The sequence below is a fragment of the Lachnellula hyalina genome (assembly GCF_007821495.1).
Source record: "Lachnellula hyalina strain CBS 185.66 chromosome Unknown contig00046, whole genome shotgun sequence".
In the NCBI taxonomy this organism is placed as follows: domain Eukaryota; kingdom Fungi; phylum Ascomycota; class Leotiomycetes; order Helotiales; family Lachnaceae; genus Lachnellula; species Lachnellula hyalina.
In genome coordinates this window covers 84,027-111,695 of record NW_022157160.1, presented here as the reverse complement: position 1 = coordinate 111,695, position 27,669 = coordinate 84,027, and the positions used below count along the sequence as shown (strand labels likewise).

The following is a 27,669-nucleotide window of genomic DNA, read 5'->3' as shown; positions in this document are numbered from 1 at the left end:
ACCACCCCCACAATGGCACCCCTCCTCGAAGACCCTCGATTCCGCCAAACCTGGAATCAATTCTCGCAGAATGCAGAGCATGCCACCGAGTCTGCGGCCGCTGGCATCTGGACCTTCCAGCACCGCTATCTAAACCCATGTCTCTCCTCCGTCTCCTCCTCGTTCACACACTGCACCGGCCATTGTTTCCCCGATCGATCAGCGCGCGGTCGGACGCGCGGGCGCGCGGAACTTAGTTTTGATTTCTACGATGATTGGGATCAGGAGAATAATGGTGGGGAGAGGCAGGGATTGCTTGGGGGATGGGGGAATGATGAGTTAGATCGCCTGTTGTCGGGGACTGGGCCGGGGGATCAGCCGCGCAGGAAGAGGGGGATGAGTTATGGGACTGGTGGTGCTGGTGGGAGTGGGAGGCCGAGGAGGAGGAAGAGTCAGGATTTAAGGGATGACCCGACGGTTATTCCTAGTACGAGCGCATTGGGGTTCTTGGGAAGATTGCCGTTTAAATTGGGAGGCACACTAAGGTATAAACCCAGTGCAGCGGATTTGCAGGAGCATCCGGGGGCAAGGAGTGAGGATTTTAGGGCGGTGGGTGAGGATGGGGAGGATGAAGGCGAGCCTCTAATCACGGATGAGGATGATGAGGGGAAGGGGCATCAGAGACAACGAAGCTCTACTGCTAGTTCGGAGGAGACGTTGGATTCATTTCGCTCGAGGGGGGATTTATTCCCGAGTGATGGGGAAGACGATGCGGTGCCATTACCTGACGAATTCGCCATGGTCCTCGAGAGGAGGACAACCATATCGAATATGGATGATAGGAGTAGTGGGAAAACAAGGAGCAGTAAAGGAAAGAGACCGGCTGGATCAAGGACCACTTCGCGAACATTATCTAGGACAGCAGCTTCCTCTCAATCCAGGCCATCATTAGACGGCCAGCATACGAGTTCAGGACCACAAACCCCGGGTCTACCGTCTCCAGATGTAAAGATACCGTCGTTAACGGACTTGCAACAAGAAGACGAGAGACTTCGATTAGAAGAAGACGCAGAAGTAGAAAGGAAGCGAGAAGCTGCTGCAAAGTTGGCTGCGGAACGTGGGCTGAGAAAGGATGATGTCATCGAGGCTATGGCGGAGAGCAAGACTGATGCATCTGTGGTGGAAGCCATACCTGCACCAGAAGATATAGATATCAAAGAAGCGCAAGCGAGTGATGAAGTGTCGGCTAAATCACGGGAGAAGGAACCAATGAGCGAATCTCCACCGAAAGAACCCCGGGATCAGGAATTCGTGCCTGCTAGGTTGCCGAACTTTGGGTGAAGTTGTATTTCTTGGTGAATGAACAGGCGGGCATAGTTATTCAAACTTGGGCGGGACGAAACAGATGATTGGCGTTTTACACAAGCATGCGAAGCGCTCGCTGCTTCGTTTGGGTTGAAATGGGTTAGGTTATTTAGAAGATAAATAGCATATCTTTAATTACTTGAGTATCGGGAGCCTTGTGTGAAGATAGAGTTTCATGATACCTTACGTTGGCAACGTAACAGGAGGATTACTCTAGTAGTTTCGACTTTCTAGGATGTATCTATAACATCAACTTTTCATATCAAATATCCGCTGCCTTTATTTAACGCGATCGATTGCTCAAGGCAAGTGATATTGTAGTCATAAGTTCAGCTAGAAAGGAAATTCAAAATGAACCATTAGCATATTTCCAGTTCCCATAGATATATTAGTATTGGTATCACAGGTTAATACGTGATCACGTTACTACTATGCATAGTTAATATAATACTAGTATTCTAGTAGATAATACTTAGTATTTATAGTATTATAGGCAAAAGATAATATGCATCTTTTACTAACTAAGCGGATAACTAAGCTAGGTCACATAATTATAAAGGTCGGGATACAGCCCATTATCCCAACAATCAGAGAATTCGCAACCTATAGAGTATAGAAAATGATGCGGAGATTTATATATAAAGAGAGAATGCACTAAAAATGATACTAGATGATTTTCTTTTTGGTGACGAATATATGATATGCTTATATGGTTGTACTTGACTGGATCTTCCGTCTTAAGTTCATTGAAGGCTGGGCGGGACGGGCGTTCAAGTAAAGCTGCACTGAGGAGGTTGAGGGGGAGGTCACAAATGTAAGAGTGCCGATTTCTTGGTATGATGCGGAATAAACTTGCAATTGGAAGCTGGCTTTTGGTTGTTATTTCCTTGGCTGTCTATCAGATAGTGTGAGACACTTGTGACGTATCCTGCGAAACATGTAGAATGAGCTTCAATATTAGGTACTTAAAAAGTCTGCAAATTTCATCAAATCAAGACAATGGTATTTTATTATATTCTAAAATTTTATAATCTGCTTTTTCCACCCCCCAAGAAGGTTTGGCCCTGCTTTAACATATCAACAGCTTCTTCAACCATTTCGTCCACAATTTGCTTCGCGGGCTGAATATTCTTAATAACTCCAGCGACTACTCCCATCAAATGAGGAATATCCACATCATTGCCAGCCTCCAAGTCAAAGTCAATAGGAACAACACCTTTCTCAGTCAACTCCTTGATCTTCTGAGGCTGCTCCTCCCATTTATCAGTCCACTCATTCCTCCTAACTCTCAACGGCCTCCCACTAACCGTCAAAGTCCTCAAAGTATCCTCAAACTCAGCCGTAACAACACTCTCCTTGTGCATCTGACTACACCCCGCCTCCGTACTCGCTACAAACCTCGTCCCAACCCAAACCCCTGCCGCGCCCTGCATCAAACTACTCGCCAGGCTCCTCCCATTGTATATACCCCCCGCCGCAACGACCAGCGCCGTCTGCCCGTTCAGCATCTTAGGCCTATAACCCCTCGCCACGTCAACCACACTAGGAATCAGTATCGAGTTCGGCACATCCCCCGTATGTCCCCCGCCCTCTCCTCCCTGCGCACAAACGATATCAACACCAGCATCAAGCGCCTTCCTCGCATGCTTCGGATGGCCCACCATATTCATAACCAGAATCCCCGCGTCGTGCAACCGCTCCACGACATGCGGAGGCGGCACGCCCACCGCGCTTACAAACAGCCTCGCGCCCTCTTCAATCGTCACCGTAATCAGCTCATCGAGCTGGCCATGCGTATAATCGTGATTCGTCTTCCTCGCCCCCTCGCCGACCTTCGGCAACGCGAGGTCGACGCCGAAGGGCAGCGTCTGGGACTGGAGATTGGCTTTTAGGGAGTGGATGATCTCGCGCAATTGCGTGGGCGTATAGCCTAGACCGCCGATACAACCTAGGCCTCCGGCGTTGGAGACGGCGGCTGCGAGGGGCCCGCCTGAGGTGCGAGCCATTCCGGCGAGGAGGATGGGGTGTTGGATTCCGAGGAGGGTGGTGAGGGGGGTAGTTATTGGGCCTTGGGGTGCCATTCTGGGGAAAAGGATATGTGTAGTCTACGTTGGAAATGGATGTATGAGATTACCTGGAGAAAGAATAATGTATATTCGGGGGAAGAATAATTATATGGAGTGAGTGCATTATCTGGGGTAATACTAGCGGCAGTTGGTATGGTGTGGGGAAGTCGGGGCGGGCCGAGGTTCCCCAGTTCCGAACTGCCGCCTTGTTGTGCCACGTGAAGGACTATATCACACAGGTTCCACGGATTTTTCGTCATTCTCTACCATCTATCTATCTATCCGCCTAGACGCGTGTAATAGAGAAGTATTTATATGATGATGCTTGATGAGAAATTATAATGGCGGAGGCCGCGAAAGATGTGAAGTATAAAAGCTAAGCGAGATAATAGGGGAAGGGTTAAGTTATATCTATTACGATCTGTATATACTTGAAAAATGTTCTGAAAACCCTAGTTCCATGACATTATCAAAATTTACACATAGACATTAAAGCCGTATTGATTTTGTGACGTTGTGAAGACTCAAAATTCCGGAGGAGATAAGCTCATCCGCTGAGCGGGTTCAATAAGTTCCCGTTTTTGTTCATGGTTAACTTATTAGGGATCGCTAACGTCTCCTATTTTAGATCCATATCAAGCCGATTCGTGGTAATAGAGCTTTGATATGGCACGGGACAGAAAGGGGCACGTACTGTCTTAGCAACTCTGAGTCCATGGCTCTTGCTGTCTCGTAGGTTTTGAGTGAAGCTAAAGTTTGGATTCGATAAACCTGTAATGGCTCTTTCCATCCACGAAGACAGTTACGACGAAAACTGAAACTACCACCCTCTGACTTGTCGCCATGTGCAACGGCTTAATGAAACCGTCTTCCTTTCGTCTTCGGTCTTCTTCCTCCTTAACAATCAACATCCATCCATGAACATCGCAGAATCATCCATAACGAGAATAAAAATATCTCAAGAGATCAAGTACTTATCAACATCATCAAGTCGACGATCATCGCGGCATAGTGAAGCTCTCTGCACCCTTCGTTCTTTCCGCTATCGCTGGTGTCTGCAAAGCACTGCCCTTCGCTGATCCTATTCCATGGACCGTTGAGAACTTCAGCGTTTATCAGCAGAGACGGCTCTGGAGGCAGGCATGTGAAACCACTCCTATTCCACAAGATATACTGCTAACTATGTTGTCTACGCCAGTTTGAAATTTAAATGTTACAGACCCTTCTCTGGAGCCACAGAATATCATATTCACTTTTTTAGATCGCTTCCTGACTGCTCGCCTCAGCCGATAATCCTTCCTCGCCATAGGACTTATCCGCCTTCTCTATCTTCCTCCGCATCCTCCGCTCCTCCCCTATAACCTTCTTCTCGTCCAACATTATAAATTGCTCGTCCGGCGTTCTCTAATGATACTTTCGCTTTATTCGTGCAGATTTCATACCCTGTAGTAATATCGACTTGTTATTCCACTTCTCTACTTCGGCCAGCAATGTGTATAATGTTTCGGACCAACTGTAATAGAGCAATCGGGGAGCTTATTAGATAGTACTTGGACGGCGAAGTTATTAAGAGGGAGCTCGAGGCCAGATAATGAAAAGATAGGATTGCCTTCAGCGTCTAAGCTACTCTATATTAGTAATATCACTAATTGTTAAGGTGTATATTTACCTTATTATTAAACTCCTAGATGGCTTCGCCCTCAGGCTGCCTATCGTGGCCCGGCGACGTCTTTAACCGCCAGATTGTATCCTATTGTATGTTAACATCGAAAGCAGACATGAAGCGCAACGTCTTTACTGGAAACAATTGAGTGTATTATATATATTCAGATATGCAATTGTCTATGCTTTCCCAAGATGGTCTATCGCTGTGCTGGATACATCTGTCATCCCATCTGTGAAGAACGACCAATGAGGCCCTTTAGGCGTTCATCAGTCTCGTATTCTTTCAGCGCGCTCTCCTTCCACTGCGACCAACCTTCCACCGCCCCAAACGCTTTCAATATTGCATTTGCCAACGGCAGGGCGTACTTCCATTCTGGTTCTAAGGCCAGGCCCAAAAAGAATCTTCTGACTTTTTCATCAATCATATTGCTGGCCAGATCAGATAGGCCTCTTTTCCGCAGCATATCAGCCAGTACAAGATCGTCGGGGCTCAGTGAGAATTTCCCATTGCACAAGGCGTTCATATCTGCTGTAACAAGCGATGGTCCAAAAGCTTCCCGTCGAGGTACAATACGTGCCATTTGCCAGTCAATAACGCCAGTAATGTTCAGCTGCTCGTCGACGAGTAAATGGTCGCCTTTGTCGTCGACATGCTTCAAGTAGAATCTCTCTGTCGTTTGGTTTTCCTCTTGCGAGACCAATTAGGTCACGTTATCCTTCATAAAACGGTACACTAGATAAGCATCGATAGGATATTCGGTATAGAGCTGGCCATCCACGATGAGCTCCAAGTAATGCTCAGCAAAAGCAGCATAATAGGCGGTAGATGTAGCAAACGGACCTGTGGGAGTGAGAACGAGAAACCTGTCGCTCGCAACGGCTGATACCTCGACTTCAGATGATTGCAAGCACAGAGAACCAGCTTTAGGAAAAGGGTGTGTTTTTCCAACTGCATCAAAATGTCCGCAAGACCGCTCCAGACCTTTGCCTTTTCGTTCTCACTAGCTTTGCCGCCGGACACCCCCTGGCCTGTCCATGGTGTCCCCCGTAGTTCTTCCATGAGAATGAAGCTGACGCCAGTACCATGGTCTGTTTCAGTGCCACATATACCGTAACTAAATACTCGAGGTGCCGGTACTGCGGTAGTTTCAAGAAACTTCAGGGTTGCATATTCGCTGAGTACAAGGTACTCGACTAGCGAAGACGGAAGACCAACAGCGAAGCTAGCAACACGTGGAATGCGCAGTAACCATGAAGGAGAGCCATCGTGGAAACGAATACGGGCGTGGTAGTTAGCGCTGCCCATAAGAGCACCAGGGCCAATCGTGGAAGAATGTTCGATGGTGCAACTCCGACCACCATTTAGACTTGAAGCATGCTTGCAGACTGCCGCGTCGTTGATCCGAGAGCAGAGACGTTCAATTTCAGCAGCAGTCTGCAATGTGTAGGTTGCATCGTCCAAGGCCTTTTATTTCAGGAACACTCAGTATTGGTTTAGAAGAGCGAAGTAAAGGCAAAAGACTATACCACTTACCTTGTTGCACTTGTGGTAAGATGAGGACATGTGAATGACACACAGATAACTGTTGCACGCATCGCATCCACCAACAGCTCTGACACTTGGCCGTTCACATCCCGGCCTTGAGCAAGTGAAGAACCTCGAGTTCATAGTGTGATAATGTATAAATAAGACGAGCTGTGATAGCTATGTGGAAATTATCCAAGAATTGCTTGTAAACGACGGAAAAGGTTGCGGGAATCGCATGTAGCTAGACAAGATGGCGTTGTTGAAGTAGTCCTTGGTGTTGACGCAGGTTCAGCAGGCTTTGTCACCGCCTTCATTCTGCCTCTGCGTTGGTGTCTCGGAAGCAAATACGATGCATATCATTGTCTAGGCAGTCTATTTAGCTGCGACTCAAAAGTCCATTGATTGGAGCCCAGTAGGGCGTATCTTGCCGCTAACCGGCCCCGCTACTCTCGGAAACCATGTCACAGAAGACTAATAGCGCCGCGCGAGCCAAAGTTCAGAGATCGACATTAGAAAACAGGAGAGGGGATTTTCACCCTTGGTCAATAGATTCGGCCGAGGCGTATCAAAGAGGATTTTTGCTGTTGGAGTTGGTTCAGCCAATATATCGAGTTTCAATGCCTGACATTGAATCACCAACATTATTTGGCCGGTTAATGTCCGTGTCTGTTGCAATCACAGCTTTAGTTTGGCGTTCTTTTGCTACTGTATTGGGCACGCACTAGTCGGTTGGAAAGCGGGGCGACCGAACTCTCGGGTTCTTATAACGATTACTATTCCAGTATCCTAGACGCCGGAAAACAGTTACATCCGTGAAACCCTCACATCCATTTTTAAATAGTGGGCTATTTACATAGCGTGTATCGGAGGGTTCCAAATGCAGCATGCACCCTATGTTACTTTCGGTACATGTTTGTCGGCAGTAATTGGGAGCCCCATTCAAAGCAGGTAGTGCGCAGTTACACAGACTTGATTGGCAGTCATTCCCTCTGCTGTTGGAGTTGGTGGGGTGATCTGAACTCGTGGGGTCAGCTCCAACCGCCCGCTGCTTGTTGTTCGATGTCATATAATCGAAAAAGGCATAGGTCATCCCTAAACAGCATCATCCTTAGCAAAGGAATAGGAAGGCTGGGAATGCGGCTCCGTTTTGCCAAGCGTGCGGCACATGCAGATGAACTATTCGAAGCTTCTTAGGAAAACTCGCATGATGCGCTAGCTGTATAGAAAATTGCAGCTTGTAATAAATGGATGTCATAAAATCCTAGGATCCTTTCAGATCGGCATCTCTTTTGTTTATTGAAGTTCTTACACCGAGTATTGCTATGCAATTCGAACTTTAACATTCGAACTCTATCTATAAGAAAGTATATAAGAAGATAGGTAAAAAGATATGTAAGAAGATAGATAAGACCATAAAAAGATAGGTAAGAAGATAGGTAAGAAGATAGGTAAGAAGATAGGTAAGAAGAGAGGTAAAGACAAAAAGTAACTAGTTATATAATACGTAGCTGAAGGCAAAATGTAGAGGACGGCGTAAAACAACCTAAAGGTAGAAAAAGGTCCTATGCATCAAGATAGGCAGACTTGGATAATTGTCTAGGAATAATCGTATAGTAGGAACAGATTTGGGACCCTTAGCTAGGAAAGGGGGCCTTTTGGGCTCCTTGTTGAAAGCTGACGATTCCTAGTAAGATAGGTACGCAGACCTAAGCGGACTTAAGCCGAAGTTGAGCTACGCTGCCTAAGCACCTAAGCAAAGGCGGCGCGGGGTTACGTAGGTCAGAGGGTTGGGAGGGGAGGTGTCGAGATTCCGGTCAAGAAACACAATTGCCAAACTTCCAAATGTGGCAGCCAAGAACAGTAAGCCATAACCTGTATGGATGAAACATTACTAATGCAGTGGAACAGCGTCGATGCCGATATCCCTTGCGCGGATTTTGCAGCGACAGATCTATTCACATATGACTCCAGTGAACCACCACTAGACGGATCCGATAATGATGTAGACGAAATGCTTGTCTATCACTTGGAACTCATGATCCTTTACCATGCTCGTGACATGAACAGCTCATTGACCGTGGGGCAGTTGTCATGGACGTAAGAGAAATGAGGCGTGAAGCTATTACTCCATACGAGAAGCGCACATTTGTATTGTTATGGTGCGAGAAAGTTAATGAACTGGCAAGGTCGGAGATCCATTGTTTTGAAGGAAATGGGGTTCATGGAATCGGCAGAACAGGATTGCAAATGGTAACTTTTCTTACTAAGGTCTGTGGAATCCATAGACTATTGAGAGGCGTATATTCACAGACCAATAAACGCTCTCTTTAACTTGAATTGTCTTTTCAAATTGTGATGCTCTTTGCATTGTCTGAAGAATGTGCCCCCGTGACCTAGAAGGATGTTGGAGCAGAGTTTGAAAGAGCAGATGCGAAAGATATATGTAAATCGAAGAAAGACAAATGATAGGGATATTCGGATACATATTCGGATAGGGGGTTCTGACCCTTCGAGTACTTGCGAGTGATTTAATAAACAAGATCCCGAGGGGATCCGTGAGTGTGGCATGATGGCCAACTTGCACGACACGAGAAGGCATAGAACTTGCAATGAAAACTTTCCAAGAGAGTCAAGCACAATTGCAACACAGAACTACTCCGATTACCACAATCACAGACCGAGAAAATAGTGGAGGAAGATACGTCGATATCCATTTCTAATATCATACACACATCACCTCGAATACTTGCTCTTCCATGCTTTCCACATCCATTCATAGACTATACACCCCCATCTGTTCCTCTTTATCATACACCCCCTTCCAGCCCATCCACCTAATGACTCAACGTACTCCTCTTCTTAGCCCTCCTCCTCTTCAACATCATCCTCCCCGTCCGACTCCTCACCCGCGCCAAGAAGCCATGTCGCCGCTTCCTCACAAAATGACTTGGGTTAAACGTGTTCCGGCCTGCGCACCGGATCTGTGTCAAGTTCATCGATGGGTGCGTTGATATGGGCAGGATCGCTGCTGCATCTAGGTCGGTTGTGGTGCTGCTTGCTGTTGTTGTGATGGGATTGGGGCGTAGGGAGAAGGATAGGGAGGACGGGATGATGGTTGGGCGGAGGGAGGGGAGGGATGTGAAGGTCCTAAACGGAGGAGATGTTAGTTGTGGTTTGGCATTGGGGATGGGGATGGGGAGGGGAGGGAGAGAATTGGGAAGTACCGTTTTGAGGAGGTGGGTACGCGGGTTATTAGGTGCGCTGTTCGTGATGCGGACGCGATGGGGAGTTTGGAGAAGGCATTCAAGCCCCTCGAGCAGCGGAGACACAACATCTTGCGGTATTGCGGTGGTCAATGGCTAGAACACAAGCTCGAGGTTGATATCCGAAGTTGTCGTTCCAGAATGGAAATATAAACGCTAGCGGCCGCTTCGACCAAAAAAAAAAAAAGATATGGAGCTTGATGTTTTAAGACTGTAAGACTGTAAACCACGACGGCGCATTTATTCAGACACTGTACGAAAAAGCCAAAGCAGTTGTTTGAATTAAAAAATCAATAATGTCGGCCTTCCCACCCCACAAATCAATCCCCTCAATCCCAGTCTCCCAAGAAATCGCCCTCAAATACCTGTCCTCGTACCTCACAGCAACCGCCACCAAAGCGCATCTCCTGCCCAACGCGCGCCTCGAAGCGTCCGGCCCAACAGCAGGCTCCAGCTCCTCCGTCACACTACACAATCTCCAGCGCGTGGAAGCGGGGCTTAGGGGCGAATGGCTGGCTCCTACGTTGCAGTTGAATGAAGGGGATGGTGAGGGGGGAGATGAGGAGATCGCGGGGCAGGGAATGGATGATGGGACGGCAGTGGGAGCGGCAGAGGAGGGGTGGCAGGATTTAGAGGAGTATCAACGGGAGCAGAGTATTGAGGTTGGGAATGTGGGGGGTAGGGATACGAGTCGTACGGTTGAATTGGGGAAGGATGAGGAGGTTGAAGTGGCTGAGGATGATTCCGAGGTGGATGTCGAGGCGCCGAAGGCTAAGAAGGTTAAAACGATGCATAAGCCTGCGGATAAGGTGGCCAAGTCAGTAGACAAGGACGCCAGGAAGAAGGAGAAGAAAGCTAGGCAGCTGGAGGAGAAGAAGCAGAGGACGGCCGAGAAGTTGAAGAAGGCGGAGGCTTGAACTTTACGGATCCAACCCGACACAACGATACAAGACACTACGACGAAATATTGGAGGAAATCGCTTTATTGGTGGTTATACATTTTACAGCTCTCTCCCACTGGCCTTCTCGGCCTTTTCATCCTTCTCATCCGACACTACATCCGTCTCATCAACCCATCCAAGTGCACCCAATCTCTCCGACAAAATCGGATGCGAGAAATGGTAGCTAGCATACATCCAATCCGCATCCATCGTGCTCAGATTCTGGATCTGGAGCTTGATCAAAGAACGAGCCAGCTCTGTCGAGTATCCCAACCCCTGCGCGAATTCATCGGCTTGGAACTCGTATTTCCGGCTCAGGATGTTCATCAGAAGCTTGATGACTGTATCCATTGGCGCAAGAGCGTCCGAGAATAGGATGAAGCCGATTATGATGGGGAATTCATTGTGGAAGCCAAAGGATTGGTAGAGGGACTTGTTGTTAATGAAGACGGAGAACAGGGCGAAAATGTAGAAGAAATGAGCCTGCAAAGTTGGTTAATAAGAGAAACCCAATTCGCGAAACTGCATACCTGAGAGATTCCAAACAGCCTCGTAGTGTGACCTAAGCTCCAGTGACCAAGTTCGTGTGCAAGAACAGCAACAACTTCCTGTGTCTCGCTCTTTTCAATCAATGTATCATAGATGACAATATGCTTCTTCCACGGCATTCCAAAGAAATACGCATTGCTATGCGCACTCCGCTTGCTACCATCAATAACATATAGTTCATGCAGCGGGAACTTCAACCTCTCAGCCAGTGCCTCAACACCAGTCTTCAAATCGCCAGGCTGCAGTGGAGAAAGCTTATTGAAAAGCGGCAAGATCGTAATCGGGTAGATAGTAATCATGAAGACCTGTAATCCAGCACCAAACATCCAAAGGTAATAAAAGAAGCTATTCCCAGTCTTCTGCACAATAGCCAAGAAACCAGCCAAGATCGGAGGAGCCAGAACAAAAGCCAGCATTTGCGACTTCAACATATCCATAACAAAGAGCTTGGGCGTCTGCTTGTTGAACCCGAATTTCTCTTCCAGCACAAAGGTATGGTAGATGGAAGTTGGTAGCGAGATAACCTGTTGGATAACGATGAACGTGAGGACGAAGACGATGGAGTGCGAGATTTCGCCGCTGAAGCGTGCAGGTGCGTAGGATAGGAGCCATGATCCAGTCAGGGCCCAGAGTTTGGGGAGGATGTCGTAGTAGATGAATGCTGTGTTTTGGATCTGGCCGAAGAGCCCGCTGAAGAGACCGAACTTGGCTTTCGCGCGGCCGTATGCTTGGGATTTGTCGAAGACTTCTTGCGACACTTCATTCTTCAACACCTTGGGCGGTTTGGTCTGCTTCAGGACTTGGTATTGGCGGAGGGAGAGGAATCCTTCGAAGACGTATTGTGCGAGGGAGAAGCCGATGATGAGCTTCTTCCAGGGGAATAGAGGCCTGTCAAGGGCGCGGGCGAGGCGCTGGAACTTGTTAGCTGGGTCGCAAAAATGGAAGTTTGGAAGGGGTGGCATACTTGAAGGAAATCCATCTTGTTGCCGGGAAAGAAAGAAAAAAAGAAGAGATGGAACTTTTCCAAGGGAACGTCGCTGTGAGATCATCACACAAAGATGTGTCTTCTGCAAGGGGGTCGCGCCGCGTCTATTAAATAGCCGCGCATATCAAACTCCACTTCCCTGCCGATCTCACTTCAATATTTCTGTGTCAATATAAAACTTTCGGGTAGAACAAGTGATATTACAGTTTGTCTACAATCTCCATGGTGATATTTTCATTTTGCTTCATTGTCAGCTTTGTTTACAACGGACTTCGAACCGCTTCCAATTCGACCTCCTCAACGAACATCTAAGACCTTCTCTGGCAAACACAATTTGGTTGCGCCGAATCATGCCCATGTTGTACCTATATTGTGTTTGCTAAAGAGGCCCAAGAAGCGTTTACAAGCGCCCCCTTCTGTAATCTACGGCTCCCCTCTCAACCCACATGATGGTCTGACAGGGACGCCGACCATCATATCAACAATATCGTGAGTATTTCCTACTGCTGTAGCGTACGAAGTAAATGATCCAGCATTTCTCTCCTCCGCGAGTTTCTCGCTGCTTCGCTTACCAGTTTGCTTCGACAATATGGGCACTTAGCCTGGTAACCCTTTTGTCGAATCCAGACATCGAGGCAAAGGAAGCCAAAGGTATGCCCGCATTCAGTTGTGACAGGCCCGAGGCGAAGCTTCTTGAAGGGCCCTATACCGGAGATAGACGATCGCAAGTTGGCGAATAAAGCCTTGCATTTCTTGGAAGAATTTGATATCCTCTCTCTCGGGTTGGCTGAATACGTATCTCGTGCAGTCTTCCATTAAATGGGTTATTGAAGTCCAATCTGAGCCCGAGATGCTCGCGACATTCTTTAATATCGATAGTATCTTTGCCACATTTCTGAATTGTTCGCCCATTGCCCCCAGGCAGATGGCACAGTCTTGTCCCGACAAGTTGGCTGGGGTCGCCGCGTGTAGAACGATTCCTAAAAGACGGTGTCTTATTGGTATGTCCATAGTCCCCGTAGTCTCTTCTAAGCGCTGTGCCATTCGAATCAAGTATTCGAGGCCTTCTTTCGCGTCCCCGGCCCATTCATGATTTTTTGCCTCTTCTAGGATTATCCTCAAATGACCGAGGTGTCCGTGTCTCTTGAAATCAGCTGTTTCGCTCACGATTTTAAACACTTCAGTGATGTTTTTTGGTTCCCTTACGGCAGGTGTCTCTCCCATAGTATATGCACCACAAAGTCCGGCCCGATATTGGATGTAAGGGGAAATATCACCAAGCCGTGTCGAAAGATAGTTCATAATCTTGAGTATTTTGAAGTAATGGCGACTTGAGATAGGATTCCAGAGCGGCTTTAGGAGGGGCATGAAGCGTTCTACCTCCGCTTCCTCCACCTCCACTTCGATGGGAAAATTGGGGTTGCGGAGCGCCATCAATCCACTGGTAATTGGACAAACTTGGTCGATTGTCCGATAATGAGATGTAGTTTGAGGACTGTCGAGTATATAAAGCCAACAATCGATATCGTTGTGAAGGTATATCTGGTAAAAGGAGGTTGAAAAGCCTTTGTCGAGGAGCGCTTCGGGGTCTGTATGTAGCTCCCACTGTGTGTTATTCCGAGGTCGAGAACAAGATCGAAAATCATAGGGGAAGTTAAGGATTCTTTACACATGAACCGACAAGGAAGTTTCCAAATGGCCTGGGCAGCTTGCACTAATTCTGTTGAAACTGTGTTTGCGACTGAGAGCTATGTTTGATGCTGTTGGAGTTCCCACGTCTCCTGGGTAGTTCCCGCTGTCTTGAACTAGCTCCCATCAGAATACCTGCTGTGAAAGAAGGAGCGGTCTCCAAGCCTCTCGTTAGTGTATTAGTACATTGAAGGGGTCCAAAACCATGAGTTGGACACTTCCAGATCTGTATAATTCCTAGATGACGAAAGTGTGTTTCTAGGAAACGAAATAATGAATTCAACTTCAGTGTACAGCTCCATTCCTTCTAAGCTGCAGAGCTCATTTGGCAACTCTTCTAACTCTTCTAACTCTCCTAATATGCATTTCTTGCAGGTCGCAGCTTCCAAAAGCACATTACATTGATATTTCCCATTCGAAAATGCCTTTGAACTATACAATGCAAATTGAAACCTATAAATGAATGGAAACATGCAAACATCCTCCCTTACCAACACAAACCCTAAGCCAACGCTGGATCATCCTTGATATTCTTGCCCTTATTCGCCACAATCTCCTTCAGCGCCTGATCCGCAACCCTAAACCTCTTATCCGTCTCCTGTTTAAGTAATGTAACCAATTCCCTCTGCTCCTCCACATCCCGAACAACACCCAACTCCGTCTCCCTCTTGCTCGCGAACCGAGCCTGGTCCTCCGCCTTCCCCTCCAGCACAGCCTGCACCCTCTCGCGCGCAGTCGCAAGCGAATGCTCCGCGGATCGACACAGTACTTCAATCCAAATGATTAGCGACAGCTGCGCGGTCTTCCGAGCTTGCGCTGCGACGAGCCAGTCCGAGAGGTCTTTGCCCTGGCGGGAACTGGCTTCTATGTCGAAGTTTGTATGGATGAGTAGTGTGGTGCTCGAGGTGTATTTGCTCAAGCGTGAGACAGCCTCCTCCGCCCGCGAAAGCTTATAGAGCCACTGTTGGGCGTGCGAATAATAGCTATGAAATAACTCCCACTTGTACTGACCCAGTAACTCATGGTGTGCTTGTATTTCCTTCGTCGACGTCCTAGCTTTCGCGACGGACTTTTGGAAGGTGTCGATCATGCGGAGTATTTTGCTGGGGTTCTCCGAGAAGACTTGGTCAGCGTGGATTCGGCCTAGGAATCTATAGTCGCCAAGACCATTTTCTACACTCTTGAATTCGAGTTTATGGACCTTATTTGCCAAACGTAAAGTTGCGTTTCTGCCCTGCAGAGTTTGTTGGGCGCGGTGGAATACTTCGCGGGCGACCCTGACTTTTGCTACGAGTACAACGAGTGGCTCGTGGTCCAAGATTGGTTCATAAAGGCTGAGTGCCACATTGACCAATCTGGGGAAGACCTCATTCTTGGATGCCGGGGCATGAAAGTTGTTGGGCTCCGTTTCGGAATCGATACTTGCTAACTTCGTCGTGTAGGACTCGGATTTTAATCCTGCGACACCTGCCGACGTGAAGGTGGGTCTCTCTGTTGACAGCGTCTCTTGCGCTGCGGTTTCTTTCTCCCTCGCTTCTGCCGGCCTACTTGCGAGGAATTGTTTCACGTTCAAATTCCAAGTGTTTGTGTTTGTCTGTACCTCTTTGGTGGGCTTTGTCTGCCCAAGTACATGTCGTTTAACATTCAGGTCACATTCCCTAACATCAAAACGATTTATAACACTTTTAATGGCCTCCTTTACATTCGAAGTTGGCAAAGCTGGAGACGTTTGAGTTGGTTGCGCTTCGGATATGTGCTCGTTTCCCAGACCAAACCACCTTTTTCGAGCAGGTATCGTGACCTCTGGTTCCGGCGTTTTCACGACTACGACCGTGGCCACTTCAGGCTCAGGGCTCCCGCTAGTCCTTCCATTCTCAAAGAACTTGCTAACCCATGAATGAGCCGGCTCACCAACGCCATGGGAGCCAGCGACCCACTCGTCTTTGTTTTTGAACGTGATGCCCTTGGGTGTTTCCTTCAAAGATAGCAAGAATAGTATTGTGGCGAATATGAGACTTGCGAGATAGGCAAACCGCCAGAACTTGTACCAGAGACCTGGAGGGGACGGAAAGGTGGGGGAGCCGGGAGCTATATTGATTGATTGATTAGTGAGGAACTCTTTTGTTTGGAGATTTGAGAGGGCGCTTACTGTAGCCATAGTGTATTCCTCTAGTAGCGGTCGCTACCTGTGAGGTTCTCAGAAAGTTGCGAGGATCATGTAGACTCGCAATATCTTCAACTGGTTGTGTCGCTTCTGGGAATTGCGCATGTCCGACATTAGCTCTAAAGACTGATCTTGCGATTTCCGCATTCGATGGTCCACTAGCCCGCCGTGCGTACCTAGACCGTTGAGTTTGGGTGCCCATGATGTAGTACTATAGTTTGAGCATGCAAAAGAAGGCTGGTATATCGAATGGTCAGCGCGAGATAGGAAGCCATTGGAATTGGAGCTTGGCTGTAAAAGGTATTGTTGAGGAATAAAGAAATTGATGATACGACTGAACCCAAACTTCGACAATATTTGATACTATGGGAACAAAGAATTCTGCTGCAATCGTTATGTCTCACTTGAATAAATGACGGTGTAGGTCGTGGACTCAGGGGCATACAGCTCGCTTCGCGTAAAGACAAAGAAAGTTTCCGCATCCGGCAATAACCTATTTGAGACTTGAAAAGCGACTTGTAACCGGAACATCGCAAATATAACAAAAGCCTATATTAAATGAAACGTAAATTGACATAAAAGTAATCGCTTCCTGCACCTTGTAATACCTCGAGGCTCCTGAAAAGCGTTTAGTAGCTAAACAAACAAGATTCTCAATGTAGTGATGATACAAGTATTCGTGACTTCGGATCTTGAAGGGAAAAGACCGAATAAAATAGATAGACTATCATTTGATGGAGCAAAATGCAAATATATACCGAAATATTGGTTGCTGTAGACTAGAGGGAAATTACTCATCTATGTTCCTCATAACTAATCTCCTCTTTAATCCTGGCTTCCACTGCCTGAACTGTCTCGGTATCATACAGATCTTCGGGGGTCTTTGCACCCCGAACAACTTCCCTTTCATGTACAGCCGCCTCCTCTTTGGTCATACACACCAGATCCCTTAACCTAACTTTACTAGTCTTCTGGCCCTCAACACCAAGGTCAATTGTAGACCCCTCAACCGGACTCCGCCACCTCACCAGCGCGAGCCTTGTCGAAACCCCACTGATCGCACTCCTCCCCTTGTAAACCTCCTCAACCACATAGCCCACATCACCAGCCGTAACCCCCAGCTTCAATCCCTGCGCATCCTCCCTAGGAGTCGTGGCCCTCGCAAGTTTCTCCTCGAAGCCCTGCAACTGCGCCAAAATGCCATCATACATCTTCTCTCTGCCCTTCGCAGGCACATACTCCGTCGGATACCCCGTCACATTCAAAATAACATGATTCGCAACCGCGTACCCGAAAACCGCTGGCATCGTTCCGAGAACCGGGAGGATCCTAACTCTGAAATCCGGCAAAACGCCCAAATCTCCAACTGACCCCTTTGCAAACTCCTCTTCAGGCAAGGGTAATAGTTGCGCTTTTCCTGGGCCTGGTTTCTCGGTGGAATATACGACTGGTATGCCAGACGCTATGCCGACGGCACGTAAACGGCGTCTGGTGGAACGGGAGAGTGGGTCTTCGGTACTGGAGGATATATCACCGATGAATATGCGTGTCGGGTCACTCTTACACCCGGCCCCCATACTTGAGATGACCTTCAGGTTATTCTTATAACAGTATTCTAGCAACGCAACCTTGCTCTCGATGTTGTCAATCGCATCCACTACGAAATCAGGCTTCCTGCCATCATACCCGGGCCCCAGCAACGTATCTGCTGCCGATTGACTAAATAGCTCATTTCGGAGGTCGAAATGCACCCAGGGTGTAATCTGCTGTAGACGCTTTCGTAGACAAGAGACCTTGGGTGTTCCTACATCCGCGAGTGTAGCAACCGCGTGACGATTTAAGGAGGAGAGCGTCACTTGGTCGAAATCGATTAGGCGGATGTGAGAGACGCCGGACCGGGCGAGTGCTGCGGTGCAGTGAGAACCCACACCACCGCAGCCAACGACAATTATAAATGCTGAGCGTAGCTTGGATAAGCCTGCATCGGTGAGGAAGACCCGGTTACGGGCTAGTTGTTCGAGGATGAGTTCTAGGCTTTCTGTTAGTGGGGCTTCTGAAGAGGTGTGAAGAGGGGGTTACCATCATCATAATCCCCCTTCAGCGCACGTTCCGCGAATATCGCACTCCTCTCATCCTCCTTACTCATTGCCGTAGCTTTCGAAGCAGCACCATAATCTGTAAGCTAGATGTATCTTTATTAACATCATCCCCATCAGTGTTCCTTCCCCAGAAGGGCAAACCCACCTTGTCAACCTCATGTCCATCTCCCAATTCTGGCACACTCCTCTTCAGATGCTCTACCCTTTCTATCCGCCTCACATGCTGATACCCTAATATAGCCCCTGCGACGACAGCGCCTGATACGACAGCTGTGGCAGCTAGCTGAATACGCTCGCGCGAGAACCAGGTTGTCATTATGCCACCAGTTTTCTTTCCCTCGTGCTCCTGTTCCTCCGCTTCTTGCTCCCAGGGGGGGAGTTTGTCTTCGTCCGAGTAATGGTGATATGGATCGCTATAGCGCCTGTCCATTTTGCAGGGTACGCATGGTGCGCGTTGTATCCATTGTATATTTTGCGGTGGTGTTGAAGTGTGCTGCTTTTGCAAAATCTAAAAGGTTTCGCGATTCGATGTTTCTCAGCCTCGGCTCGTTTGATTGGTCGCTAGATCTAACCTCACCCCTCTTTTCACCCCCCTACCTCTAAGAAGAATCCGCACTTCCTAAAACAACAGCAGTCATCTTGCAACCCAAATAGTATACTACTTAATGGACAAAGATATCCTTATAAACACAAGAACTTAAATCCAGGGCTTTGAAAGTTATGGATAGTGGTGTGTCTGTATTGTAAGGATACAAATTCAGATATAAATCTCATTGAGTCTACTTCCCCATATCTAGGAACTAAATGCTGAATTGAAAACATCATATTGGATTACAGCTAAACAACAGGGTATATTGCTATGTAGTAAACTTAAGCTTGTTTACTTTGTATCATCTCGTAATCCAGCAACGCCGTGCTGAATAATCAAATACTTTCTTCCAATCATAAGTCGTCTGTCTGCTGTTTCTTGGAACTTTCCGCCATTTCCTTCATTTTTCATTTGATCATACCAGGGAGTCGTCTGAGTGCTTGTATCCTATCTTGCCTTGCGTGTTCATTCCGCTGTGGCGGACATGGGGATTTGGCTACGGACGAGCCTGGTTAGAAAATGGAGCCAAGCTCCATTCCTGCGGTTCAACTCTGACTCAGCCATGACAAGACTGAGTACAGGATTCAACTTGGTCCGGCTGAAGCTGATTATCCATTCACTAATCCGAGAAGTCTTTATTTGACAGACTTTAAACACTGCCCCGAATTGGTCCATGGAATAGTGAATCACCGCTACTGTAGACAGAAGCTGGTAGGTGGGAAGTCCAATACTGGGACTCTGACCCCTGGAAGAGATCCTAGCTTTGTCACTGGACCCAGACGTTTCAGGTGGTCATGGATCACTCGGTGGGAGCGCTCCCAGCATGATCTTACTATCGTCTTGACTGCTTCCCCAGAAAGGGGAATTATCATGTTGGCCATTATACACAATCCTTGGCATCATAAGGCTTCGAGTCGGAATCTTTCGTCTCATCGGTCGTACATGTGCTAGGCTTCTTCGAAGGCTGTTATCAAAGATCAGCCTAATACTAATGAAAGCTCACAAGCACACCAATTACTCACCCCCACACCAAAAACAGCCTCCTTCTCCTCTCTTAAATGTTTCTCATCCTCCACCATCCTCGTTTTTTCTTCGACGTGCTCAAGATTCCTTTCAAGCGCTCTCGGCATCTCTATATGCGGACTTCCACCCATAAGAAACTTCTCATTTGGTCCTGTATTTGGGCGCGGAGAATCATCTTTAGACTCGTCGTTTGGCCAGAGAATGCGTTCAGCTTCTTCAGAAGACATGGGTGCTTTGGGGTCGGTAGTAACTTCGGAGTCGGTAGGTGAGTATGATGAGGAACCATCGTATAATTCTTCGCCAGAAGTATCGATTCTAACTTGTGGGACAGATCGACTGTGACGCTTGTCTGAGCGGAGCTTGGAGTCTACGCTCTTAGTGTTGGTGGATACGCTCAGGTCATCTGAGTTAACAGCACGGGAATTCCGGAAGACTAGAATCTCAGGGTTAATCTGTGATATTGTCCTTCTTCTTTCTGCTTTCATGACATTCTTCAGTAGTGAAGCTTCGTTCCTCTTGTAGGCGCTGTAGAAGGTTTTGTCGATCATCGCAGCTGAACTAAGATCTTCGAGGTTGTCAATCTGTGAGAGAACCCGCAGGCTGACACTTTCGTTCGACGAAGATCTAAACCATTTCGCTTTTCTCGGAGAGGGTAGTGGTGCTCCCAGCTCAACGACATCTCGAGGATTGTCATCATATCGATCTTCCGTCGAACCAGCATGCTTCGACAAAGCCCAACCATTTCGACCTGTAACATCTCGTAGAGTAAACCCAGAGATACTGTTGTAGATATCGCCGATTGCGCATCTGAAAGCAGGTGCGTAGTCGCAGACTCCGCTGTGAACTTGAGGAGCACTAGGCATCAGTCTCAAACAGTCGACCAAATCCTTCAAACTTCGCTGAGGCGATGGTGGGATATTATGGAAGCCGGTATTATTCATAATGCTCGGAAGCATCCGTAGTTCATTGTAGACTAGCATTAGCCACCCTAGATTCGTGGCATCGCATAAATGTGATCCCTTAGGACAACGTGGCTCTGTTGTCATCAAAAGTGATCCAAGACTCGCAGTACGGTTTACGTGTTCAGAAGGTGGTCGAAAGTAATCCTCGATGGCATTCGTACAGCATTCGTGAATCTGCGCAAGCTTTGCGGCGCGGATGGCCTTGATCTTATCTCTAATAGCCTGGGGCCAAAGTTCCTTGCTCTGGGTCTCTGCGTCGCTTAGGGCGTTGAGAATGGCGGTTTTTGTTACACGAGTGAAGATCCTTCGAATTCCAAATGCGTAACTAATGAGTAGAAATCCATCCGGGTTAGGATCGGCTGCTTTATGCACCCATTGAGGGAGCCATTGATATTCCACCTGTAATTCTAGAGGTGAGGTACACTGATATTTCAGACATACTTCTGCAATACTGACAAAAACTGGGTATTCGATTTCTCTGGGGACTTTTGCGTTGTGCATATGGGCTGCATGAAGAAGTATTGTGAGAGCTTCATTATGGTTGAGTTCAGCTTGAGGCATTCGATAAACTTTGACCTCCATACCATCCTTACATATCTGCTTGGTAGGTGCTGGAGGAAGTTGATTCATCAGGTCGAGCGAGAATCCTTTTCCTGCTTGCTGAGGCAAAATCATCTGCGAAAATATGGGAGACGATTCGGCTAAGAGATGTGAAGATACGCGGAACCTTAGTACCGGATGAGTTTCTGATACGTATGGGAATTCCAATATCATATCTCCATTTTGGGCAATCACGTACTCGCGGATGGTCAAGTTCTCGGAAGTGCCAGTTTCCGCCACTTCGAAGAGCTTCTCAGTAGCTTGTAGGTCAAGCTTCAGCCGATCGAGATTCAGGGATCGTATTTTATATTGCTCCCAAAACAAAGGTTTCTCTGATTTCAAAGCATGAACGCTGGTATCTCGCCATTTGGAAATCATGTTTCTCCGAATCGTCTTGTCTGATAGGAAGGTTTCTAGCTGTTGTTCAGATACTTCAGGTTCGTAGGACCTATATATTGCCAACAGTGAATTTCGCAAATTTTCCAGCATTTGCTCTTGGGTCGCCTTGTATTCATGGATTGCGGCCCGCCACTGGTCGTTGACTTGGAATGGCAGAGATGATTCGGTGCTGTGGGATGATCGAGTATCCAGCGGCCCAATACTAATGTCCATGGAAGCATTACGACCAGTATTTTCTGCAGCCTGTCAGCATCCATAACCCCAAAATATCCAATCCGCGTAGAACCTACGAGACTTGTGTAGCAAGCTTTGGCACAACTGCAAATTTTTATCTTTCAATTTCTTGTAAACCTCCCATGCATGATCAACCTTCTTCGGATCCGACCCAGATGGAGCCTTGCGAATGCGCCTTATATTCTCTTTGAGGTGCAGGTATTCGAAATCGTGTGTAGCAGGAACATAGGGATCTGGTGAAGGAAAGCCACTCGATCTCGTCAACTCAAGGTCCGGGAATAGCGAGTTTGGAATATTGTCCTCGCTGTGGTTCGGCTGGATGGTATTAGCATTGTTTGAGGGCATCAGGGATTCAATGCTACAGTACCTCGACCTCTTTATTTATATCCCCGTTGCTTGTATCAGTTGAGAATACGCTCCGAGACATTGAAGTTCCCCTTTCTCTCTTGAAGAAGAATCGCGAGCGAGATTTCGGACTGGAGGTGGAATTGGAGCTGCTTGCGTGTGAAGGGTGGCGGATCATCTTGGACGACATCTTGCGGGTCTTGACCTTAGTCGTCGTACATGAGTGAGGGGTAGAGCAGTATGTTGCATTGATCAGACATCATCTGAGCAGCATTAAGACCTGGAGTCTGAAGGTGATAGAATGGATGGGATGGCTGACAAGATGGGGTAAGGCTGTTGTGATGCCAAGGCTTTGACAGATGGCGGGGGCGGAAGCTAATCGATAGGTAGCGTTCAAATAAAGTTGTTTTAAGAGCAGCCTCAATGAAGATATACAAGAGTGCGAGAATATGTGACATGCTTCTTGATGGTAAATGTTATCTAGAATAAATAAATTGTTTTTAAAGCGAAATACTTGTACGTACAAAGTCAATTCCCAGCTATACGAGTATGCTGTAATTGGTCCAGCTTACGATCTTTGCTGACGCTTCCACAGGTGAGACGGAAATTCCCCACCCGCTGGCTTTTGCCATTAAAAATAGCCACAGCCTTCTCGCCGACGTGACTCACGATTAAAAAATACATATGCCTAAACATGCCCAGACATTTTCTTTCCCGAATCCAGAGAGATCAACGTTGCCTCACTCCTTGCAGAAAGGTACTCGACTTGCACGCGTATCACTAGGTAGGTACAAGTACTGCTTGTAGATCCGGTACTCCTGTAGATCTCGCAAGGCTGACGGATGAGGCCGCGAGACACACGCGAATAGGCGACACCCAGAACCCCTCCTATGTGAAACATTCCCGACATGCAGTTTCGGTCTCAAAAAATGGTCCAGCTTGACGGTAGAACTGGGGAAGGCGGGGGCCAACTCGTGCGATTGGCCATTTCACTCGCAGCTATCACGGGGTCGCCCGTAAGGATTGAAAATGTCCGCGGAAACAGGTGCCTAACATGATCCCTGGCTCATATCAAATGCATCCTAACGCGTGATAGGAAAGGAGGCCGTGGTGGTGGTACCGGTGGTGGTGCGGTGTTTCTTTTCTGCTCTATAGTTTTCACTGTTGATCATATATCCAGGGCTCAAAGCGCAGCATACTGCGTGCATTCAAACTCTTGTAGATGCTACCGGAGCAGAAGTCACAGGCTGTTCTGTAGGAAGCAAAATTGTGGAATTCAGGTCAAAGCTGTCCCCTGCGGATCTGATTAATCGAAAGATCCAGGTCAAAGCAGATTCCGCTGCCAGCATATTGCTCGTCTTCCAAGCACTTCTTCCATTCCTACTTTTTGCTGGGGACGATACAGGCTCTCCAGTCACAGCCACCATTCAGGGCGGAACCAATGTTAGCTTTTCTTTATCATTCGAATATCTGGACCAGGTTCTATTGCCATCACTTGAGAGATTTGGAGTAAAAGTCGAGCGTAAATTGGAGTATCGCGGCTGGTCTCATGGCAGCCGTCAAATTGGTTCAGTGAAATTCAAGGTCACTCCTCTTCCACCAGGACAATCACTCACGACGCCAGAATGGCCATTGGAACGAGGCAATATCACAAAGATCGACGTTTCAATAATAGTTCCTCGTGCTTTATATGCAACCCTCAAGAAAGCCATTCTTTTCGAACTAGGACTGGTCTTCCCGGACGTCGAAGCAGATTTCGTAATAGTCGAGGACAGCAGACACGACGCGCGGATGTACACCCTTCTTGTTGCTCATACCTCAACTGGATTACGATTTGGACGAGACTGGCTCTATGACAGGAAGTCCAAGAACAAACCTCTGGACGATCTGAGCACAGAGATTGCACAGAAGGTTGTCGACGAACTGGACGCAGAAGTCAGGAAGGGAGGACTAGTTGATGAATATCTCCAAGATCAGCTTATTGTTTTCCAAGCACTTGCAGAAAGGAAGTCCAGCATTCCAGGGTCAAACGACACTGCCACATCAGACCCAAAGCGTGTGGAGAGAATGGATGAGCCTTTTGGCGATGGCAGCACGCATACAACTACTGCAAGATGGGTAATTGGTCAGCTGCTTCCAAATGTCAAGTGGATTGACAAAGGTAGGATATGTGAGGGAGTTGGGTGGAAGTCTACACCTGGAGATCTAAACTCTGTCCGGACTTCTTTGGAAGCAACCCCTCTCAACAATTGAGGCTGTGAGTTGGGTGTTTGGCTGTGAAGTGTACCTCGTTCGTTAGCCAATCAAACATCTACAATACTCGTATAGCCCCCGAAATTAATCCGGTCAATGCAAGGCTGAAGCCAAGAGGCTGCTGTTACGTTACTGCACTTTGCCGCAATGAAACTTCAAGCAAATGAGTTTTATTTTTGCTGCTTTTTCCTACCTTCTTCCACTATTATACCGAAAAGACCCGGCTCAGTACTTTGTTTTGCTGATACAAGCTACAGAAAAGGTACTGGTACAACCCTAAGTTGAGGATATTGCAGTGGCTAACTTTTCTATTTTAATTTAGCACATCCGGAAAAACCTCCAAACCCCTACGAAATGTCGATCGTTCTCGACGTCAATTATATACCCCGAGCCAACAACTGGCCCACTGGCTTCTCTGGCTACATCTGTGGCACCATCCCCTTCGACGACGCGCCCTGCGCCTCCAACCCAAAACTTAGTAATATTGGCACCACCCAACCCTCGACCTTCACCCAATGCTGCAATGGCCCCATCATTAACATAACCTCCCCCTCCACCGCCCCCTCCGACCCGTCTAACGGTGCTTCATGCCTCGCCTACTGCGATGTAGATTTCGCACGCACAATCGATAACGGGACGGGTTATGGCTTTGGCGATTACTGGGACTGTTTGTCAAACCAAAATGCCGATGCTTTTGGACCAGATGCTGTGACTGGATCGGTCACTTGTGGTTGGGTCAATACGAGTACTCATGAGATGTGCGAGATTAGTGTTAGTGTGGAACAGAGTTATTATTCGCTGAGTACGGCTTCCGCGGCGATGGGGAATGCCACTGCGTCGGGCGATGTAGCTACTACAGCTACTGCGTCGAAAACCTTTGCGTCTTGTCCTGCTGAATTGACACCGACAGCGACTTCGAGTGCTGCGGCTACGGCAACGGGCAGTAAGTCGAATGCGGTACGGGTAAAGGGAGAGGTGGGGATGATTTCGGTTGGAACGGGACTGTTAATGCTTGGGTTTGGGATGCTGCTCTTCTTATAAGCCTACAGACCTTCGGATTTGTTCTTCCCAGCCAAAAGAAAGTTGTCGCAGGCTACTTACGCAGGCCCTGCATTTTCCGGTCTATACGCCATGCTGCCAACCCCCAAGACAGAATTGGAGTAAGGTCCTGCATACTGCTTAGGATAGTCGGTCTCGCCAAGGCAACCGACAATGAGCATTACCATGTCTCTGGGTGGCGGTGCGGAACTCAGAAATGACTCGGACTCGTTGCAGTGACGTAGCGGTTGGCCGGTTGGGGACAGACACAGTACTCGGATTGCAAGCCTGGACTCGAATCAACCCACCTGGTCATTTTCCGGGCCCAAATCATGCAGCGCACTAACATATCCACTTTCTATCTCAATGTACCACCCGTGCAGCTTGCCAGTTATGAAAACTACGGATTTGTCAATGCAGGTTGAAAACTGGTTGCGAAAAATCAAAGTAGTTTAGTGCTGAGGATGACAGAAGAAAGGGAACTCGGAACATCAACAAGAGTGTAAGCAAAACTCGAAGTTGACATGTAATACTCGCTCGGCAGAAACTCAAAGACACTCATGCTTGTAATGGCAAGTCCATTGTTTTTACTTTGACGCAGAAAATATGAGTTTATCTGAAATATGGATCTTAAAACCGAAGGGATTTGCATGCTTTCTGGGGTTCCCCATTGTATCAGACAGACTCCCTATTATATACTGTTTTTGTATTTCGAAATTGTATCTGATCAGAGGCAAGTGTGGAAGCAGCTGAGCTTAGCCTAAGAAATCGAGCGAGCGCTCTTTGGGTTGCATTGATGTTAGGAGCACGCGCCCATGGAAAGTTTTCTTTTTCTTTATAACTCTTATTAGCCATCAGAATTGATTTTAGAATTTTTAGTTTAGAAAAGATCAACGAAGAGGGGGTCGAAAGTGAGGTGTAGCGAATATGAACGTTTCTTCCCTTCCACTACAAGACTCGTAAGATAATAATTCTGGGGGGCATAATGTAGTGTGACTCTATAGGTGGTAGGATACGGGGGCTACGCCTTGAATATATTTCAAGTAGAGTTAATGTTTTAAAGACATGCATATTGAACTCTTGGATAGTGACTATCTTGAACGGTGACAGAAACAGTTCTCCGATATGATGGAAACATATTGAAAGGCTGAAGCGTTGTTCCACTAGGGAACCAGTCGTTGTATGTAGCTTTAAAGGGGGAGAATGGTGCAACCCGACCATCACGTGTTCCCTCTCCTATTAATGCACGACTTAATTTCTAAGCCGTCAAACCCCGCAATCCATATCCACATCCACTCCACTCCTCCTTTCCCGACTCTTCTCCTTACCTCCAAAAAGAAACCCAAACTCAAAGCCAATATTCCAATATTTCAGCAATCATGATCACAGGCATAGCTCACGTAAATATCCTCGTCCCACCTGGGACGCTCGAGCAAACCGAAGAATTCTACGCCGGCACTCTGGGCTTCACATCTATCACCGTGCCAGAGAGACAGAAAGGAACTCTCAAATGGTACTCCTTTCCCCCCACCTCAACTCCAAGCTTTTTCGTTGCTTCTCTCAGCTCCTAGGCCCAACTGAAAAAACCACAGGTTCGATATCGTCCCTGGTGGCCAGCAAATCCACGTCGCCTTTGGCACCAATGAGCCCAAGTCCTCTCGGCACCCATGCTTCAAAGTCGAGTCACCTGACGCTTTGTTGAAACTGCAGACGAGGATATATGAGCATTTTGAGAGTGGAAAGCAGGCGGCGCCGTTGGAGGCCGATAAGCCTGGGGAGAGTTCTGGTGAGTTTGTGTTTTTGGGGGAAATGGTTCAGGAGTGGAGTGGGATTGGCGGTGCTGACTGATGGGACAGGAGCCGTGGGTGTGGAGTACCCGTCGAGGTTTTTTGCCAGGGATTATGCGGGGAATAGGTTGGAATTTAGTCTGTGA

The 27,669-nt window shown here is 47.6% G+C and overlaps 9 protein-coding genes across 9 annotated transcripts; 4 read left to right on the top strand and 5 right to left on the bottom strand.

Annotated features, from left to right (window-relative positions):
• Nucleotides 1-12: 12 nt before the first annotated feature.
• LHYA1_G004048 (uncharacterized protein) lies at nt 13-1,320 on the top strand (the record flags this gene model as incomplete). The annotated part of the gene is made up of 1 exon (XM_031149012.1): nt 13-1,320. One exon carries the CDS (start codon nt 13-15, stop codon nt 1,318-1,320), a length of 1,308 nt encoding a protein of 435 aa, XP_031006386.1.
• A 1,049-nt stretch (nt 1,321-2,369) lies between these two features.
• On the bottom strand, nt 2,370-3,425 carry LHYA1_G004047 (putative monooxygenase; the record flags this gene model as incomplete). Its single annotated transcript, XM_031149011.1, has 1 exon — nt 2,370-3,425. The coding sequence occupies one exon, from the start codon at nt 3,423-3,425 to the stop codon at nt 2,370-2,372; it is 1,056 nt and encodes a 351-aa protein (XP_031006385.1).
• Nucleotides 3,426-5,296: 1,871 nt separating this feature from the next.
• On the bottom strand, nt 5,297-6,639 carry LHYA1_G004046 (uncharacterized protein; the record flags this gene model as incomplete). Its single annotated transcript, XM_031149010.1, has 4 exons — nt 5,297-5,763; nt 5,803-5,916; nt 5,988-6,540; nt 6,610-6,639. The coding sequence occupies 4 exons, from the start codon at nt 6,637-6,639 to the stop codon at nt 5,297-5,299; spliced, it is 1,164 nt and encodes a 387-aa protein (XP_031006384.1).
• Nucleotides 6,640-9,884: 3,245 nt separating this feature from the next.
• LHYA1_G004045 (uncharacterized protein) lies at nt 9,885-10,783 on the top strand (the record flags this gene model as incomplete). Its single annotated transcript, XM_031149009.1, has 2 exons — nt 9,885-9,954; nt 10,206-10,783. 2 exons carry the CDS (start codon nt 9,885-9,887, stop codon nt 10,781-10,783), a joined length of 648 nt encoding a protein of 215 aa, XP_031006368.1.
• Nucleotides 10,784-10,867: 84 nt separating this feature from the next.
• On the bottom strand, nt 10,868-12,318 carry STE24 (CAAX prenyl protease; the record flags this gene model as incomplete). The annotated part of the gene is made up of 2 exons (XM_031149008.1): nt 10,868-11,290; nt 11,338-12,318. The coding sequence occupies 2 exons, from the start codon at nt 12,316-12,318 to the stop codon at nt 10,868-10,870; spliced, it is 1,404 nt and encodes a 467-aa protein (XP_031006367.1).
• A 4,670-nt stretch (nt 12,319-16,988) lies between these two features.
• TCD2 (tRNA threonylcarbamoyladenosine dehydratase) lies at nt 16,989-18,723 on the bottom strand (the record flags this gene model as incomplete). Its single annotated transcript, XM_031149007.1, has 3 exons — nt 16,989-18,232; nt 18,274-18,369; nt 18,435-18,723. The coding sequence occupies 3 exons, from the start codon at nt 18,721-18,723 to the stop codon at nt 16,989-16,991; spliced, it is 1,629 nt and encodes a 542-aa protein (XP_031006366.1).
• A 1,039-nt stretch (nt 18,724-19,762) lies between these two features.
• On the bottom strand, nt 19,763-22,635 carry LHYA1_G004042 (uncharacterized protein; the record flags this gene model as incomplete). The annotated part of the gene is made up of 4 exons (XM_031149006.1): nt 19,763-19,846; nt 19,905-22,102; nt 22,157-22,415; nt 22,468-22,635. The coding sequence occupies 4 exons, from the start codon at nt 22,633-22,635 to the stop codon at nt 19,763-19,765; spliced, it is 2,709 nt and encodes a 902-aa protein (XP_031006365.1).
• A 739-nt stretch (nt 22,636-23,374) lies between these two features.
• Nucleotides 23,375-25,739, top strand: rtc (RNA 3'-terminal phosphate cyclase; the record flags this gene model as incomplete). The annotated part of the gene is made up of 4 exons (XM_031149005.1): nt 23,375-23,490; nt 23,542-23,573; nt 23,626-24,606; nt 25,021-25,739. The coding sequence occupies 4 exons, from the start codon at nt 23,375-23,377 to the stop codon at nt 25,737-25,739; spliced, it is 1,848 nt and encodes a 615-aa protein (XP_031006364.1).
• Nucleotides 25,740-27,115: 1,376 nt separating this feature from the next.
• On the top strand, nt 27,116-27,669 carry LHYA1_G004040 (uncharacterized protein; the record flags this gene model as incomplete). Its single annotated transcript, XM_031149004.1, has 3 exons — nt 27,116-27,249; nt 27,329-27,522; nt 27,593-27,669. The coding sequence occupies 3 exons, from the start codon at nt 27,116-27,118 to the stop codon at nt 27,667-27,669; spliced, it is 405 nt and encodes a 134-aa protein (XP_031006383.1).